General features: G+C 37.0%; 2 protein-coding genes across 2 annotated transcripts; both read right to left on the bottom strand.

The window, feature by feature from the left end:
- Positions 1 to 887, bottom strand: LOC132555684 (E3 ubiquitin-protein ligase TRIM13-like). The gene is given in 2 exon segments (XM_060220039.1): positions 1 to 50; positions 53 to 887. Coding segments are annotated over 2 exon segments (885 nt in total).
- A 15,758-nt stretch (positions 888 to 16,645) lies between these two features.
- On the bottom strand, positions 16,646 to 17,212 carry LOC132555683 (carbohydrate sulfotransferase 1-like). The gene has a single exon (XM_060220038.1). It carries the CDS (start codon positions 17,210 to 17,212, stop codon positions 16,646 to 16,648), a length of 567 nt encoding a protein of 188 aa, XP_060076021.1.
- Positions 17,213 to 17,825: the final 613 nt, after the last annotated feature.

The raw sequence follows: 17,825 nt of genomic DNA, 5'->3' as shown, positions 1-17,825 counted from the left end.
TTAACCAGTTCTGGGTGTATCTGGAGATGAAGTTCGACTGAATCTGCCGACGTTTCTAAGGAGCAGACATCGTCTGTGAATTCATGAATCCTCTTTCGAAGTACCTGTAGAGATGTGAGAATTTCTCTAACATCCGTCTTCTGATGAACGTAGTCTATTTGTTTCCGATAGATTTTAATCTTTTCCTTTAACATTTTTGCCTGGTCAATCTTATTCTTTGTCACGCTGACATTCTCAATTTGCGTGAGCATATTGATCAGTTTGGCTATTGTAGAATCTCGAAACTTTTCTATCTGTGCTGCTATCGTGTGGAGACTATCCGAAACTCGCGTTTCAGAATTCCTTAAGGATCGTTCATGGACTTTACCGTGTACTTCCATCCGGTCAATGGTTTTCAGAAGTTCGTCTAGCTCGGTTCTACGATCTTTGAAAAGTTGTTTAGACAGTTCCTTGCTCTTCTTAAATGTTCTGCAGTCACAGTCATCTTGCTTATGGCTTTCTAAGACACACTCGGAACATGCAAATTCATAGCATCCGAAACAGAAATAACCACACGTTTCTCCCCCATGTTTACGACATTCTACTCCAGATGTAGACTCAACACCTTCACCTTGAACAGTGTGTAGAAGAGATAATACTAGCTCATCCTTGGGATATGACTCGGCCCAATGATAATCGGACGCATTTGCGAATGGTGCTCGTGTTTCCCTGCGGTCAACAGGACATAGTATGGTGTTGTTTTTACGTGAGGCTTTGATCAGTTGCTTCAGGCAAGCAAAGCAGAAAGTGTGATCGCATGGTAATCGACGTGGATCAGTGAAAGTCTCCTGGCAAATTGGGCATGCGAGGTGGTCGTTTTTTATGTTGGCTGCCAAACGTCTCGACATTTTTTTAAAAGAGCAAACGATTTTTCTGAAAACGAAACATATTCATTACCACATGCCAAATACCGTAACACAGGTGTGTTCGCACCTGTAAAAGTGGTGTCACGTGAGGAACGAAGAAAACTAAGTAAGTTTATATGTTCCAGAACGAATCCCACAAGTATATAGGTATAGACTAATCAGATGTGAAAACAACAAGAAACACCAAGTAAACACATCTACAACCCAAACTCAAATTCAATAAAATTAGAGCAAAATATCAACAAAAGATTTACACAGAGGTAGCAAGGAGAATAATGCCAGGTGTTCCGGAATAGTAAACGTCTTTTGCTTCATCGACGACACCCGCTATCTAAACTTTGGTCAATTCAAATTAGTTATCTCATGTTCAAAAGTGAGAACACATTATACAAAAACGGAACCAACCAGCAAACTAACGGATTGTGATTACCTCCAGTGTCATATCACACAAAGAAACAGAACAACGACAACCATAAAACTTCCCCATAATTTATAACAATGTTCAGTCATGTTTGTTAGGATGAATGTAAGTAACGACACTTAATGACACGGCTAAGGACGTTCACTTTCTGTCACTGATGACCTTACAAAGGAATCTCCATTCACATCACTACAATGTTGTCAACTTCTAGTTATCCGATATCTGACCATAGCCTTTCAAACCAAGGGCGACACATTGATTTAAAATGTCAAAGAGACAAAAACGACTTATAAATCAGTACTTTTTCACAGTCATCACACATCTGTATACATTAAGATGGTGTTTTTATGCTGATTTTGAATACAATTTTGACTAAATTAGATCACAAAAACAGACCGAATTATTCTATAATTGTTTTTATTCAAACTGGACAGGATAGGACCTGACAAATCAATTGAATTGACGACTCTGGTGTCTGGTCTTGACTCGGTAAGATTTACTTAATGTCATTGGCTATGAAATGCAGAAATTACTTCAATAAAAATTATTTACTTACCTTAAGTAAGAAATGACGAGTTAGTCGCTGTGTATACCTAACATATTAACGGTATTAATGATAGTGTATATGTGTCTTACAGAAAGAACTGGGTACTCTTGTTACAATAGTGTTATAATTACTATATCTATGTTTTAGATCGCGTTACGGCAACAGGACATGTTAAGTAAGGTGTAATATATATTTTGAAATTCCTTAAACCAGTAAACAGACACTGATGTCCAGTTCTTCTTCTTTAACGTCTTTATTTACACTGATCACGTTTTGGATATAATTTAATAGATAAAACCACTTTGTGTTAACCTGGTATACATTACAACCATATAAATGTTCACGGTAACCAGAGAGTTAAGTTGACTGTACACACGAGAGTTGGGACAATGACAGCAGTGTATATAATTCACTCCATGGTTCGTGTCCTTCTTTTAAACAGCAGGTGGTGGCATGATACTTCGTTGAATGGACTCAATCGCCGGTGACGAGATTTTTTTAGTTAACAGGGTTCATAGTCTTTTTATTGTGGATACTTTACATTAATTACATTAAAACAATTAAATATTAACAATCAGCCCACTCTAGATAGTGTAGACAGCATTTTAAGGATCACCAGTAATGGTTCTATAATAACACAAATTAGACAATCAAAGAAGAACTGTAAATAATTTCTATTTCGGATTTATTTCCGTATCAATACGCGAGGAGAGTCAATCGCGAATTCAAATCCCTCACGATTATTTGATGAAATTCCAGCTGATTCAGTTACTGATATATATCTAATAGCCCGTCATTCGCGAAACTAAAGTCATTTCTAGATCGCCCTTCGCGAAATCATGTATTCGCGAATATGTTAGAGGTTAGTCTGTCACCGTTCCTATCATTCTAATTGGATTTTTTTCTGACATTTGTCCAAAGTTTCTTTATTTAAAAAAATCTTTTGTTCATTTGCTATCCTTTTCCTATTTTCAACTGGGTGTGTGATCCACAGAAGATATGTAGCAGATTAGGTATTTGTTAGCAGAAAATGTGTTTTCGTTAAAATGTCCCGAGGTTTATACATACCCGTTGGTCTTTCATTCTTTTAACCCTATCATGTTACGAGACGTCTGCCTCTGCCCGCATAAAGCTGAAAGATATTTAAATCTTTTTTTTCTCGGGAAATTATTGTCTACTGATAAAATATTTTCTTACTACAACGAGCTAGTAATCTTCGTGATCTGAAAATCCATCATATTCTAACGGCTGACACGACTCTTTTAAGGACGTTTCCAACCCACCATAGAATGCCGGTATCACCTGATACACTATATGTCTGGCCAGTATGGCTGATGTAAAACTGGACGCTGCATGTAGGGTTCCTTGTTTTACGCTTTGTTTTTATTTGAGAACGTGACATAACTTACTTGGATTGACCAAGATTTACGATGAAGCAGAAGATGATTATGTTGACATGTTGGTATTTTCTTGTTTTCTTAACTTTTCCCATTTCTGTATCAAGATTATGAATGTTCATGAGTGCTTTTATTTGCCTTCCTTTCCAGTAAGTATGTCGACTGTCTCCTACCTTTACATTAAGTATGTCGACTGTCTCCTACCTTTACATTAAGTATGTCGACTGTATCCTACCTTTACATTAAGTATGTCGACTGTATCCTACCTTTACATTAAGTATGTCGACTGTCTCCTACCTTTACATTAAGTATGTCGACTGTCTCCTACCTTTACATTAAGTATGTCGACTGTCTCCTACCTTTACATTAAGTATGTCGACTGTCTCCTACCTTTACATTAAGTATGTCGACTGTATTCTACTTTACATTAAGTATGTTGACTTTACACATTAAGTATGTCTGTCTCCTACTTTACATTAAGTATGTCGACTGTCTCTATGTCCTGTATCCTACCTTTACATTAAGTATGTCGACTGTATCATAAATTTACATTAAGTATGTCGACTATCTCCTACCTTTACATTAAGTATGTCGACTGTCTCCTACCTTTACATTAAGTATGTCGACTGTATCCTACCTTTACATTAAGTATGTCGACTGTATCCTACCTTTACATTAAGTATGTCGACTGTATCCTACCTTTACATTAAGTATGTCGACTGTATCCTACCTTTACATTAAGTATGTCGACTGTATTCTATCTTTACATTAAGTATGTCGACTGTATCCTACCTTTACATTAAGTATGTCGACTGTATCCTACCTTTACATTAAGTATGTCGACTGTATCCTACCTTTAAGTATGTCATTAAGTATGTCGACTGTATCCTACCTTTACATTAAGTATGTCGACTGTATCCTACCTTTACATTAAGTATGTCGACTGTATCCTACCTTTACATTAAGTATGTCGACTGTATCCTACCTTTACATTAAGTATGTCGACTGTATCCTACCTTTACATTAAGTATGTCGACTGTATCCTACCTTTACATTAAGTATGTCGACTGTATCCTACCTTTACATTAAGTATGTCGACTGTATCCTACCTTTACATTAAGTATGTCGACTGTCTCCTACCTTTACATTAAGTATGTCGACTGTATCCTACCTTTACATTAAGTATGTCGACTGTATCCTACCTTTACATTAAGTATGTTGACTGTATTAAATGTCTACCTTTACATTAAGTATGTTGACTGTATCCTACCTTTACATTAAGTATGTCGACTGTCTCCTATCTTTACATTAAGTATGTCGACTGTATTCTATCTTTACATTAAGTATGTCGACTGTATCCTACCTTTACATTAAGTATGTCGACTGTATCCTACCTTTACATTAAGTATGTCGACTGTATCCTACCTTTACAAGTATGTCGACTGTATCCTACCTTTACATTAAGTATGTCGACTGTATCCTACCTTTACATTAAGTATGTCGACTGTATCCTACCTTTACATTAAGTATGTCGACTGTATCCTACCTTTACATTAAGTATGTCGACTGTATCCTACCTTTACATTAAGTATGTCGACTGTATCCTACCTTTACATTAAGTATGTCGACTGTATCCTACCTTTACATTAAGTATGTCGACTGTCTCCTACCTTTACATTAAGTATGTCGACTGTATCCTACCTTTACATTAAGTATGTCGACTGTATCCTACCTTTACATTAAGTATGTCGACTGTATCCTACCTTTACATTAAGTATGTCGACTGTATCCTACCTTTACATTAAGTATGTCGACTGTATCCTACCTTTACATTAAGTATGTCGACTGTATCCTACCTTTACATTAAGTATGTCGACTGTATCCTACCTTTACATTAAGTATGTCGACTGTATCATACCTTTACATTAAGTATGTCGACTGTATCCTACCTTTACATTAAGTATGTCGACTGTATCCTACCTTTACATTAAGTATGTCGACTGTATCCTACCTTTACATTAAGTGTCGATGTCCTACCTTTACATTAAGTATCCTACCTTTACATTAAGTATGTCGACTGTATCCTACCTTTACATTAAGTATGTCGACTGTATCATACCTTTACATTAAGTATGTCGACTGTATCCTACCTTTACATTAAGTATGTCGACTGTATCCTACCTTTACATTAAGTATGTCGACTGTATCCTACCTTTACATTAAGTATGTCGACTGTCTCTTACCTTAACATTAAGTATGTCGACTGTATCCTACCTTTACATTAAGTATGTCAACTGTATCCTACCTTTACATTAAGTATGTCGACTGTATCCTACCTTTACATTAAGTATGTCGACTGTATCATAAATTTACATTAAGTATGTCGACTGTATCCTACCTTAACATTAAGTATGTCGACTGTCTCTTACCTTAACATTAAGTATGTCGACTGTATCCTACCTTTACATTAAGTATGTCGACTGTATCATACCTTAACATTAAGTATGTCGACTGTATTCTACCTTTACATTAAGTATGTCGACTGTATCATACCTTTACATTAAGTATGTCGACTGTATCCTACCTTTACATTAAGTATGTCGACTGTATCTTACCTTAACATTAAGTATGTCGACTGTATCCTACCTTTACATTAAGTATGTCGACTGTATCCTACCTTAACATTAAGTATGTCGACTGTCTCCTACCTTTACATTAAGTATGTCGACTGTATCCTACCTTTACATTAAGTATGTCGACTGTATCCTACCTTAACATTAAGTATGTCGACTGTATCCTACCTTTACATTAAGTATGTCGACTGTATCCTACCTTAACATTAAGTATGTCGACTGTATCATACCTTAACATTAAGTATGTCGACTGTATCCTACCTTTACATTAAGTATGTCGACTGTATCCTACCTTTACATTAAGTATGTCGACTGTATTCTACCTTTACATTAAGTATGTCGACTGTATTCTACCTTTACATTAAGTATGTCGACTGTATCCTACCTTTACATTAAGTATGTCGACTGTATCATACCTTTTTATAATGTATTTGAGCCACGTTTATCAATAACTTTTATGTTAGGCAAGAAATCTCTAATTCCCCACTCAACGAGGATAGTAAAGGTTCTCTCAATGAGGTTCACTGATAATGAACCAATTAACCTGGTTCATATTTTAATAAAACCCTTTAAGTAAGATTTTATAAATATTTCTTGATAACATGTCACATCTCTTCAAGGCAGGAAGATCAGTTAGTGTCACAATATAACCAATAGATACAAAGTCATTTTTAGTATTTCATGAAAGATCTCGACATTATCCCATCTGGGTTATAACAATGGTGATAAATTAAAGCATGTAAATATATATATATATGCATATAACACATCAAGAATGTATTGTTTAATCAGGAACATTATGTAAGAGTGTATTGTCCAGCAGTGTATTTGTTCTGTTTTTCACTGACTTAAGGTGAAAGAAATAATAATAAGGCAATAGGATTTTATAGACCTAGGCAATGTTTTCTTTGCAATCAAATCAGTTTTCACTAAGTAGTATCATATTAGCAAATGCAATTTAGTTCGTAACGGCTTGTATACATACAAATAGCCACAAACACGTGTTGTTATAAAAGATTCGTGATTTTCAGTTCATGTTGTCCTTTGGATATTCCAGAAGTTGATATACAGATGAACAAGCTTTGTTTGTTTCTGTCAGGACAGTTGTATTAATTTCATCTTTCCATCTAAAAACGAGATTTGCGGATTTTTTCTGTATGTATCCTCCGCTTTTCCTTCGTGTGAAGAGGCAGTTCTAGAGGCAAGGCGGATTTGTTCACCTCTACTAAACTGATAGCCAAGAAAGTTGTAAATTCCTCTGAATGCCTCTATAGGATTTCCCGCAATTTCCTCGTAAAACACCGTATATAATCTACCTGGGTTAGCTCTTTTCTTACATAATGATCAGCTTCACCCGGAACAGGCATCCAGCTAAATTTGTCCCTTGAATTCATTATGGCTCTTGGATCTCTTATAAGATGAATTATCTTTAAATTGGGTAACTCGTCCAAAAGTTTTGATGCAAGACTAATACTAAGTCTTGGAATTTTGCTTACTTTTGAAACTGTGTTAGAACATTGATGGAGACATTTCTCTAAATAATCATTCCACGTCCTATTACATTTATGAGCAGGAAGTTTCCAACCTGTCAAATTTGTCTTTTGGTATCCTTGAGATTTCGTTAGTTGCCATTCATCCAGTAGGTGCCGGTAACGGTCAGTGTCACACGTGAATATCCCACGCAGGGCGTCCAGAACTTCTTCTCCAAGGGTACTATTTTTGCTGTGGAGCAAATCAATGTTCATGTTATAATTTTGTATATGTATTGTGTTGTCGAAATATACACCACCACCAAACATATTTCTATCTTTGCAAATAGGTTCAAAGAAACCATCTATTTCAATTTCACAATTTGTAACAGAATCATCGAGATGGGTTCCGGTAACACATAAAATGTCGATATCGTCTGTTAGAGAGTTTAGGTAGTTTAACTTGTAATTTTATCAAAATACAGCACTTAATTTACCACTCCAATACTTTCCATTCATCAAGATCTGACAAGAGGCAATGCCAAGGCTGCCATTCTACCATTCATATGCATGTGTTGAGTTTGAAAAAAAGCGCACATTCGGAAAACCATTTTTTATAAATCAACTGTATAATGCAGCCGACAATTCAAGCAACATAGAACTATTTTAGCTTGGAAACAAGTGAAACCGAAGCAGGAACGTTTATTGGTGTGTCTTATCAACGAGAAGAACTGTATGGCTATTCTTCCTATATGATGTAACAGGTCATTGCCCTCCGAAATGTTGGTGACGGTCCATAGGGACAAGGCGTTATAAGGTGTTATCGGTTGTCCTTTAAAGACCACAATATCTTGTTCTATTTTCACTACTTTTTCTACCACACAGAAACATTTTTGACAGACCTAACTTTCACCATTCACCGATATCTAAATACAATAACCCTTTTAAAGAATTTTTCGGGTGATAATTTAAGTTTTTTGTTAAAATACTTATGTAGAATTTCCATTCTGTCTCCCAAATGACGTCCTTAAAATAAGCTGAATCAATAAAGGCGAACCGCCCCTCCACTCCTCTACACACAAACACCTCGTAAGTATTGCTCTCTTAATGTATATTAGACTTCGAACAGCATTTCTCCCAACCTGCTAAACGTCGCTGTTGCATTTCGACACAGATCTTAATGGACAGATTCTTGTAGAATCAAATTTATGTTATGTAGGTAATTTGAATCTACTTACATATTACATCTATAGATATAAATCAATTTAAGCGAACTACAAATCAGAAACTATTGCAATTGAAAAAGATGGCATGTAATTTTTAGTCAAAAGTATAAGAAAACTATGAAAGGAACAGTGTAATATAACCCCCGTTAAGTGGAATTTATTTTATTGAAATTGGTAATAATGGTTTACTATTCTAATGTATATCGAATTCATGATAAATGCTCGTGCTTTACACGGACATGTTTGGTGTATCAACCAAGATAATATATATGTAGTTAAAAATGGACAGCAGAACAGGTATCCATTCATATTCGAACCTGCAAGAGTCGTTCATCATGCTGCAGACGAACCCAGGCTCGAGGGGCCCTCAGAAGGGATAACTAGTTATTACCTGTGTTACCTGTATTAGCTGCCCTAAATATTAACATGAAATTGAGGGGAAAATTTAGGGAAACAGTAGGTCCGATTTATTGAACATTTATAATTATTTTATAAAATTAAATAAACATGCTGATAGTCATTAATAAACAATTTTCCAAAACTGGGTTATCATGTGAAATTTATTAATTCAATTCGCATATATAGATATATATTGTTGGTATATAACAATAAGTAATGGTTATATAGAAATATATAAAATTCAATCAATATCATTTTCATATATCATAATAGATCTCATGATATGTTTCTGTAATTATTGATGATAAAATATCATAACAATTTGGTAAATTGTAATTTTATTGTTTTTTTTTTATGAACACAGCTCACACAAGATGTTGATATCACTTAAATGTAGACTCACACAAGCTAATCACATGTACTGTATAAGGTAAAAGTGTGAAACTGTGAAACGTCCCAAGCTGGCAAAACACATGTAAGGAAACATGGACCTAACATTCATCATTCCAAAGTTCAACAGCAATGGCGAACGCACAGATCAATGTGGATTTCATCACCAACTGAAAAGGAGGTCAGAACTTAGCCTAAGACGGATATATCTACAGAGTTAATCGTAGAGGACCAGACAGAGTATTCTGGAAATGCACCATACCAAGATGTCCAGCTTCCATCACTACATCAAACAACATTCCAGTAGCATTTGGTAGACAACCCCATTTCCACCCAGCCGACCAGGTAGAAGTAGTTGCCGAGCAGATTATGAACCAGATGACCAAGCGCTGTTGGTCATTCGTTGTATTTGCCAAGATAAGGTGCAAGTGATTATTTCATTTTTTTATATTTGTTATATGTCATACATTTACACTTACATTTTTCTTAAAAATAAATTATTTTTATTTTTTGAAATCAGTGACTGACTTGTACGTGTTTTGTTTTGTTTGACGGCCAGCGCGACGTGCGTGCAAGCGTTATCCTGTTGCAGCGTAGCATTACGCTGCGGCTCAAATGGAAGGACATGAGGCCGGTTGCTTTCGTCACGACATCTGATGCCTGAAAATATACTCAATCATTAGAGCTGTTCTGACACGGAATGAGATGCCACCCCATACCGTGGCACTACCTCCGCCGATGCATGTCGTTCCATAACACAACTGTCATGGAAAACGTTCACCAACACGACGGTAGAACGACCGTCGCTGCTGTCAAGATGAAACCTTTACTCATCCGTGAAAAGTTCAAGTGCCCAATCCTGCCGCGTGAAGTGTGTAAGTCGTCTACACCAGGCTAAACCTGTTACACCATGATGTTGCTGGAGAGCAGGACGTCGTGGACGTATGCATCATTCAAGTAATTGATCACGTACCGTTCGGGACCCTAATTCCTCTAAGGCAATGACTTCTAGCCGTCAAAGAAACAATTCTGAGTCATTCCCGGAGATAAACGACCCGGATTTAAATCCTTACAATTTGAGGTTTCGCGTCGACGTCCTAAATGAGGCCGGTCTCTGGTGGCCCCTACCAGCTGTAGTGTCTGCAGTAATTTGGTGCATACTAAATCGTCTGATAATGTCAGTATAACACACACCAGCTTCTGGCATGCCTTCGGCACGGCATTTCAGTCAACCTTGGCATGTCATATAGAAGATGGTTTTTTTTTAAATTATGCTGGTTTTGTGTGTTACAAGTATTTATACTATGATTTTGCACTGGTTTAGGCGACAAAAGTGTTTGTGATTGTCTGCTGGCCGAAAAAGAAAGTGAAAACTCAGACACGGGCCAGACAGAAAAATACTACACGTGCAACTCGTGTACAGACCATTGTAAATGACGAAGAGGCATATACAAATTACCTTTGTAAAGTTTCAATCTTTAATTATAAATTGAGTAATACATAAACATTTTATACATGCATAATTTCCGCTAGTATATATTTGGTATGCTGGTAGGGGTTGCATCAGCTTTCGGTCTCGTTGTAGTTGTTAGGTGTTGTCACTTCGCATTGAAAAATAATTTTTTTTCACGCATATTTTATACAGACAGACAGCAAAATCACAACACGATCACCGTGTTAGCTTCTCAGGCTATGATGTATTACCCAAGGAATATACACATGGCTACATCATCTAACGGAATGGATTTGTAAATTATATAGAAACGAATTATAACATGCACTAATGCCAACATCCCTTTTTCTTAGAAAGAAATTATTGAAGTATAAGAATTTTTGTATCTATCTAACTAGACATTAAACTTTACTGCAGATCAAATTATGAAAAAAATATTCTTTTCCTGTACTTTTGCCACTGTCCTTGTTGTCCATTTTAAAGCTTAACACACAGTTCTCATTGATTTCTAACTAAAATGTCCACGATTCAAAGAATAGCGAGTTGTCGTATTTATGCTAGAATCATAGCTCATGGAACAGTCGAAAATAACTATAGCTATTGACATATTTACAGTTCACTGAATATAAACATCAGTGTTGAACATAGTCTTTGAAACGCGAATGTTTCTGAAGTTGACGGAGTGAACGACGAGGAGCCGCAACTGGCTTTGGCTCTGGAATAATGATGTCCGTTGTCGTTGGCTGACCATCTTTTCCTTAGCCTCGGGTTGATTGACCGGTTTGGGAGTGACTATTGTCTTGTCTTGGCAACGCTGCCTTGGATATTGGCTCTAGTGCCAAGTTCTCTGAGAAAAGCGTTCCTGGTGAATGATCGCGAATGTTTGCTTCCACTTTTGTGGGACGAATATGTAACAGGTTACGTTTGTAGGTTCCACAATTCTGCGATTTCACTATACAAGTGTGTGATCCCAGTTCATCAGCTACCTTTCCAGGAATCAATCTTTCACCGGACTTCCGCTCAAAACAAATGTTATGACCTATACCGAGATGTCTCTGGTCAGGTGGTATCGTTTGAAAGACTGAGGTGTTCCTCCACGTCTTTCTTGTAGAGTTTCATGTTTCCTATTGACAGATGGTACTAAAGTTTGCGTCGATCGTCCAAACATCCTTTGTGCTTGACTTCCTCCATCGTCATGTTGCTGACGAAGATTATTCAAGTTCTCGTGCTTCATCTCTTGGCAAGCTTCGCAGTCAGCGGTCAGTTGTTTGAGGTCGTCTCTTATACCGCCTGTTATACCGGGTCAATATACAGTTCCCTTCGATCGATGAAGCATCGATTCGTAGCCAGCATGTGATTTGTGAAGTAGCCTTTTCATGTCCGCTCTAAGCGGAATTACGATGGCCTCTCGTTTTACAATAAGACCATCATATACACTGAGGGTGTCTCTGATATCATAGTTAGGTTTACAGATATATGGACAGGCCTCTTTGGAAGTGGGCCATCTAGTTTCGATAGTGTCTTTCCAATCATTTAGGTACTTTGTAGTTTCCGTCCTAATTTCACAGAACACAGGCGTTCATTTATACCATAAGCCCGTCTTATAGTATCTACGATAACTAGTTTATCTCCCTTTAAGAACTGAAATTGGATGTCATATCTGTTTCATTATGATATCCTTTCGACCGTAAGTAAACTGATAGAATTTCTGTAGTCCATGTAAAATGGGCAATGTCTCCTTCCCGATTTGGGCCCATTTTCATTCAGCTGAAGCCACAGCCCTGGACGCATATTCGATAAGACGTCTGTCATGCAGCAACATTGCACCTGGATCATCTTTGTTGCTTTAAACATGAAGCACGAGCTCCTTTTCAGGGTCGAAATATGCAAGGACAGGTATTTTTGTCAACATTTATTTCACCTCATTGAATGCGTCCTAACATTCTTCAGTCCAGTTTCTATTCACGTTCTTGTGAGTGAAAGCTCTGAAAGAATCTAGTTTCGATGATAAACTAAGGACAAATTTTCCATGTACTGGACTATTCCGCAGAATATTTAAACACGTGAAACGTCGGTAGGACTTGGCATTTGTAGAATTGCCTCCACTTTAGCGTCGCCGGCCTTCATGTGTAATTTTGTGACAGTGAAATGTTAATTTCACGCATACATATTTCCTTTTTGCAGTCATTAAGAGTCTCTACAGCGTTTGTAGAGTTTCTCGAGTTAACACTAATTGTTTTGCTTCGCGTTATCAACGGTTCCGCCACATCCAGCGATAATGAAGTTCTTCCCAAGTCACCTAAGACGTCTGTGAGCTTGCGTTGGAAAATTTCGCTCGAGACTTTAAAACCAAAGGCTAGCCTTTGCCATCGGTATATCCAGTCACTTACCAATTCGTCAATTAACGACATTTGTCATCTAACCGTACATGCCAAAATGCCTCTATCTAGCTTGCTGAAGATTTTGGCGTTTTGGAGTTTCGGTAGAATGGCATCTAACACATAAAGCAAAATGGTCACGTAACAGTGCTGTGTTTAGAGCTTGAAGGTCGATACAAAAGCGTAGTTTTCTGCACAAATGCCATTAGATTGACCCGCCTCGTAGGATTCTTCACTGGAGTCAATACACCTCTTTCTACCAGTGTATCGAGTTCGGTCTTGACAATGTCCTTTATAGCAAGTGGAAGTTTTCGACAGGGTAAGGCTTTGGGTTGAACATCAGGGCCTATTGTGAGAATTGCCACCCCTTGGTAATTTAACTACGTATCATCCTTCACGACTGAGCCTGTGTTGACTTTAGCAATGAATTTGTCACCATTCTAGTTATCCAGGCCATCTGTTGTACTGTTTTTAGTCCCAACAAATTATTGAACACAATCAGAAAACAGTTTTTCTTCTCCATTCTTAGGATATTCTGACGACGATGTCTGTTTTACCATAGGGTTTTATTTTCGAGTCATTGAACATCCTCAAAGTAGCAGTGCTCTGGCGCACTTGATCTTTCCTTTCAAACTTTTTGAAGATTATATTCACTTACGCTGCGCTATTAAGTTGAAATCGGACTTTGCACCTCAATCAGTGCAGTGACCTGAAGTTTCGTATCACCGACATTCTTGCTTGCTGCATTTAACCAAAACTCGTCCCCATCAGAGTCAGAGTACGGGTCATTTTCAGTCTCGGTTCCAAGAACATTTACCTTTTTACACCTAAATTGAAAATGATTCCTTCCATGACACGTACCGCATGTTTTGCCCCAGGCTGGACACAAAGCTTTATTGTGATCATGTTTTGACCGCATGTTTTGCCCCAGGCTGGACACAAAGCCTTTTTGTGTTCATGTTTCGACCGCATGTTTTGCCCCACGCTGGACACAAAGCTTTCTTGCGATCATGTTTCTTACCGCATGTTTTGCCCCAGGCTGGATACAAAGCTTTCTTGTGCTCATGTTTTGTACCGCATGTTTTGCATGGTTTAAGATTCTCCCGTCGACTCATAGTGTTCGGTTTCTGTACACGTGTGGTATCTGGATTTGCAGAAGTTTTGTGTTGTATTTTCTTCCGATTGTCATGTATTTTATTCACTTTATTTACCTTTTCCCCTTCTTCCTTCATTTCCTTTGTCTAGTTGCCTGCTCATATGACTGACAAATTTTGATGTTTTTATTTTAGGTCCAGTCGTCATCTTTAAGAAACAGCCGTTGAACTTGCCAAGAAGTCCTGAACATGATGATTTGATCTCTTATCATTCTGTCCCCCTCCTGTTAGTTACATGCTACCGCCTTAACGCGTAATTCTGTCAGGAATGGGTCAAACGGTTGGAAATAATCCATTATCCAGAATTTGTGAGATTTTGTGACTTCATTTTTTCTAGTATAGCAATATTGCTGAATTTTCTTAAATACGCGTTCGGGATTATCCTTGTCTTCACCTTCATCCATTCAAAATTGCCATATACTTTTTTAAAGTTTTCCACTCACACAGTTGATTATCGTTGCCGTTTGCACGGCATTGTTGAGTTGATGAGTTCCACTTGCGAGCAAATAAATTTGGACTTACTTTTTACACAACTTGAAATGTTCTGATATATTTCCTGTATTATCACTTCTGAGGGAGTCTTATTTTTGGGTTGATCTGTACCGTATTGACGACAGGATTTTGTTGGGGTAGATTCTCTAATTGTGTGATGTCGTCGGACTTTTAGTTACCTCGTAGTTTTGGCGCAATTTCGATATGGGCGAAGTATCAGTTCTAAATTCATGACATTGACTTCTCTAGATGACGAGTTTCTTGGTGTTTGATTGATATTTTACAGCCTTACCGCCACCATGTTGACCGAGTCCACAATAGCCCAATGATATCACAACACAAACACCGTGTTAGTCTCTTAGACCATGCTGTATTACCGAAAGCAAAAACATATTAACATGGTTACATGATCTTACGGAATGAATTTGTAAATTTAAATGGAACGAACAATAACATCCACTATTGTCAATAAGTAAGTAACCAATGAACTCAGAAATGTTCAGTTTATCTTTAGGTGGGTGTTCATATCGAAATATAACATGAACTTAACACAAAGCAGTTTAATAGAAAAAAATGTATTTTTGTGTATCTCGCAATGAGACCAAAGTAGACAAGGTAGATAACTCAAACGTACAAAAAATCGCTATTGTTTCGCGATATGAAATAACCAAGTTGAAGGACAATCAAGTTTCTTCATATAAAAACACTTCAAAAGTGACTAGTCTAATGTCTTAAACTAATCTACTGTGTTTTTATCTAAGAACTTAAAGATGACACAGAGCGAGCAGGCGAACATTATTTACCATGCTGTGTATTCAGAAAGAGGCAATTACATAACCAGGATGTTGACTAGATAAAATAGATCCGGAACCGGTGCTCTGGCAGCCTCATTTCATGAGGCATTTTATCAAACTTCCAAAGTTCCATGTTAGTAGGGTTAAGTCCATTTACTTCATTCTTTTCAAAAAATACATGTACGTTCTCTTCATTTCATATAATGGAATTGTGATACCACAGCCGAGGTATAATTTGAGGGTTGTACGGTCGAGGTCACCGTCGCTGTTTTTAGAAAATCCTTCTCGACTCTCTTACAATTTCATGTCCCAGGGAGTACACACTACTATATATTCTTATGTAATGTCCCAGGAGGTACACACTATTATATAATCTAATTTAATGTCCCAGGAGGTACACACTGTTATATATTCTAATATTTAATGTCCCAGGCGGAACACACTGTTATATATTCTAATTTAATGTCCCAGGCGGAACACACTGTTATATATTCTAATTTAATGTCCCAGGGGGTACACACTACTTTATATTCTTATATAATGTCCAAGGCTTAACACACTACCGTATATTCCTATATCATATCCCAGGAGGTAACACCGTTATATTTTCTAATTTAATGTCCCAGGCGGTACACATTACAATGTATCATTATTTCAGGTCCCAGGAGGTACACGCTATTTTATATTAATATTTGCAGTCCCAGGAGGTACACACTACCATATATTCCTATTTCATATCCCAGGAGGTACACACTGTTATATATTCTAATTTAATGTCCCAGGCGGTACACACTATCATATATTATTATTTAAAGTCCCAGTAGGTACACATTACAATGTAATATCATTTTGTACACTTTTTGACAGAAAGTTAACTTAATTAATTACTTTATTTATAGAACTATTTTAACATCGCTACATATATATCTACTATAGTATAAATAAGAATATTAATTGTCTACGGTAGACATCAGAACCCCTGTTTGTCTAAGATCCTTTGAACTCTGGATATCCTAGAAGCTGATACACAGAAAAACAAGCTTTGTTAGTTTCCTTTAGTACAGTTGAGTTAATTTGTTTTTTCCATGTACTTGCCGTTTTCGCGGAATTAAATCTGTAGGTACTGCCAGCATTTCCCTGTTTAGAGGAGGCAGTTCTGGCTGTCAGTCGAATTTGGTCGTTTTTACTAAACTGATATCCAAGAAAGTCGTAAATTCCTCTGAATGTCTCTATAGGATTGCCCGCAATTTCCTCGTAAAACACCGTATATAATCTACCTGGGTGAGCTCTTTTTACTTCTACAGATGAAAGGTAATCCGCCATTATTTTCTTACATAATGATACGGCACCACCCGGAACAGGCGTCCAGCTAAATTTGTCCCTTGAATTCATTATGGCTCTTGGATCTCTTATAAGATGAATTATTTTTAAATTGGGTAACTCGTCCAAAAGTTTTGATGCAAGACTAATACTAAGTCTTGGAATTTTGCTTACTTTTGAAACTCTGTTGGAACATTGATGGAGATATTTCTCTAAACAATCATTCCACGTCATATTGCATTCATGGGAAGGAAGTTTCCAACCTGTCAAATTTGTCTTTTGGTATCCTTGAGATTTCGTTAGTTGCCATTCGTCCAACAGGTACCGGTAACGGTCAGTGTCACACGTGTATATCCCACGCAGGGCGTCCAGAACCTCTTCATCAGAGGTGCCATTGTTGCTACTGAATATTAACAAATGGATTGGTCAGCATTTGGTTTTATCAAATTGGTTGGTTTTGATGTACATGACTTAAATAAAAAAAATTAAACACGTGCCCTTGTGTCATAATTTTTTGAGATCTTACAAAAGACAATTGAAAAATACCTTTCAATAAAAATTTAAGGTTTGATACAGTAGAGCCCAACACTAAATTAAGCCTATTGTTGTCAAGTTTTCACATGTCATATGGAATCGATTTTGTGTATTTGAAAAATTCTATGACGGTGATTCAAATGTAACCAAACTCTGCATCCAAAATATGCATTACTGATGTTTATTAATATTTTGTACTCTTAGAAGTGGTACGAAATATATATCTCTTTCAATAAATAAGATATATTTCGATGTCTCCAAATAGCTCAACCTAGAATTATCATCCAACATCCCCATTTTTTTTCTAAATATT

The sequence above is a fragment of the Ylistrum balloti genome, unplaced genomic scaffold, assembly GCF_031769215.1.
Source record: "Ylistrum balloti isolate Yb309-2 unplaced genomic scaffold, AGI_CSIRO_Ybal_v1 Utg370510, whole genome shotgun sequence".
NCBI lineage: Eukaryota > Metazoa > Mollusca > Bivalvia > Pectinida > Pectinidae > Ylistrum > Ylistrum balloti.
Note: the sequence above shows the minus strand (reverse complement) of the source record. Positions and strands in the feature narration are given on the sequence as shown.

Excerpts from the sequence above, each read along its gene's own strand:
- LOC132555683 (XM_060220038.1), bottom strand. The coding sequence starts at position 17,212 with ATGACGTGGAATGATTGTTTAGAGAAATATCTCCATCAATGTTCCAAC.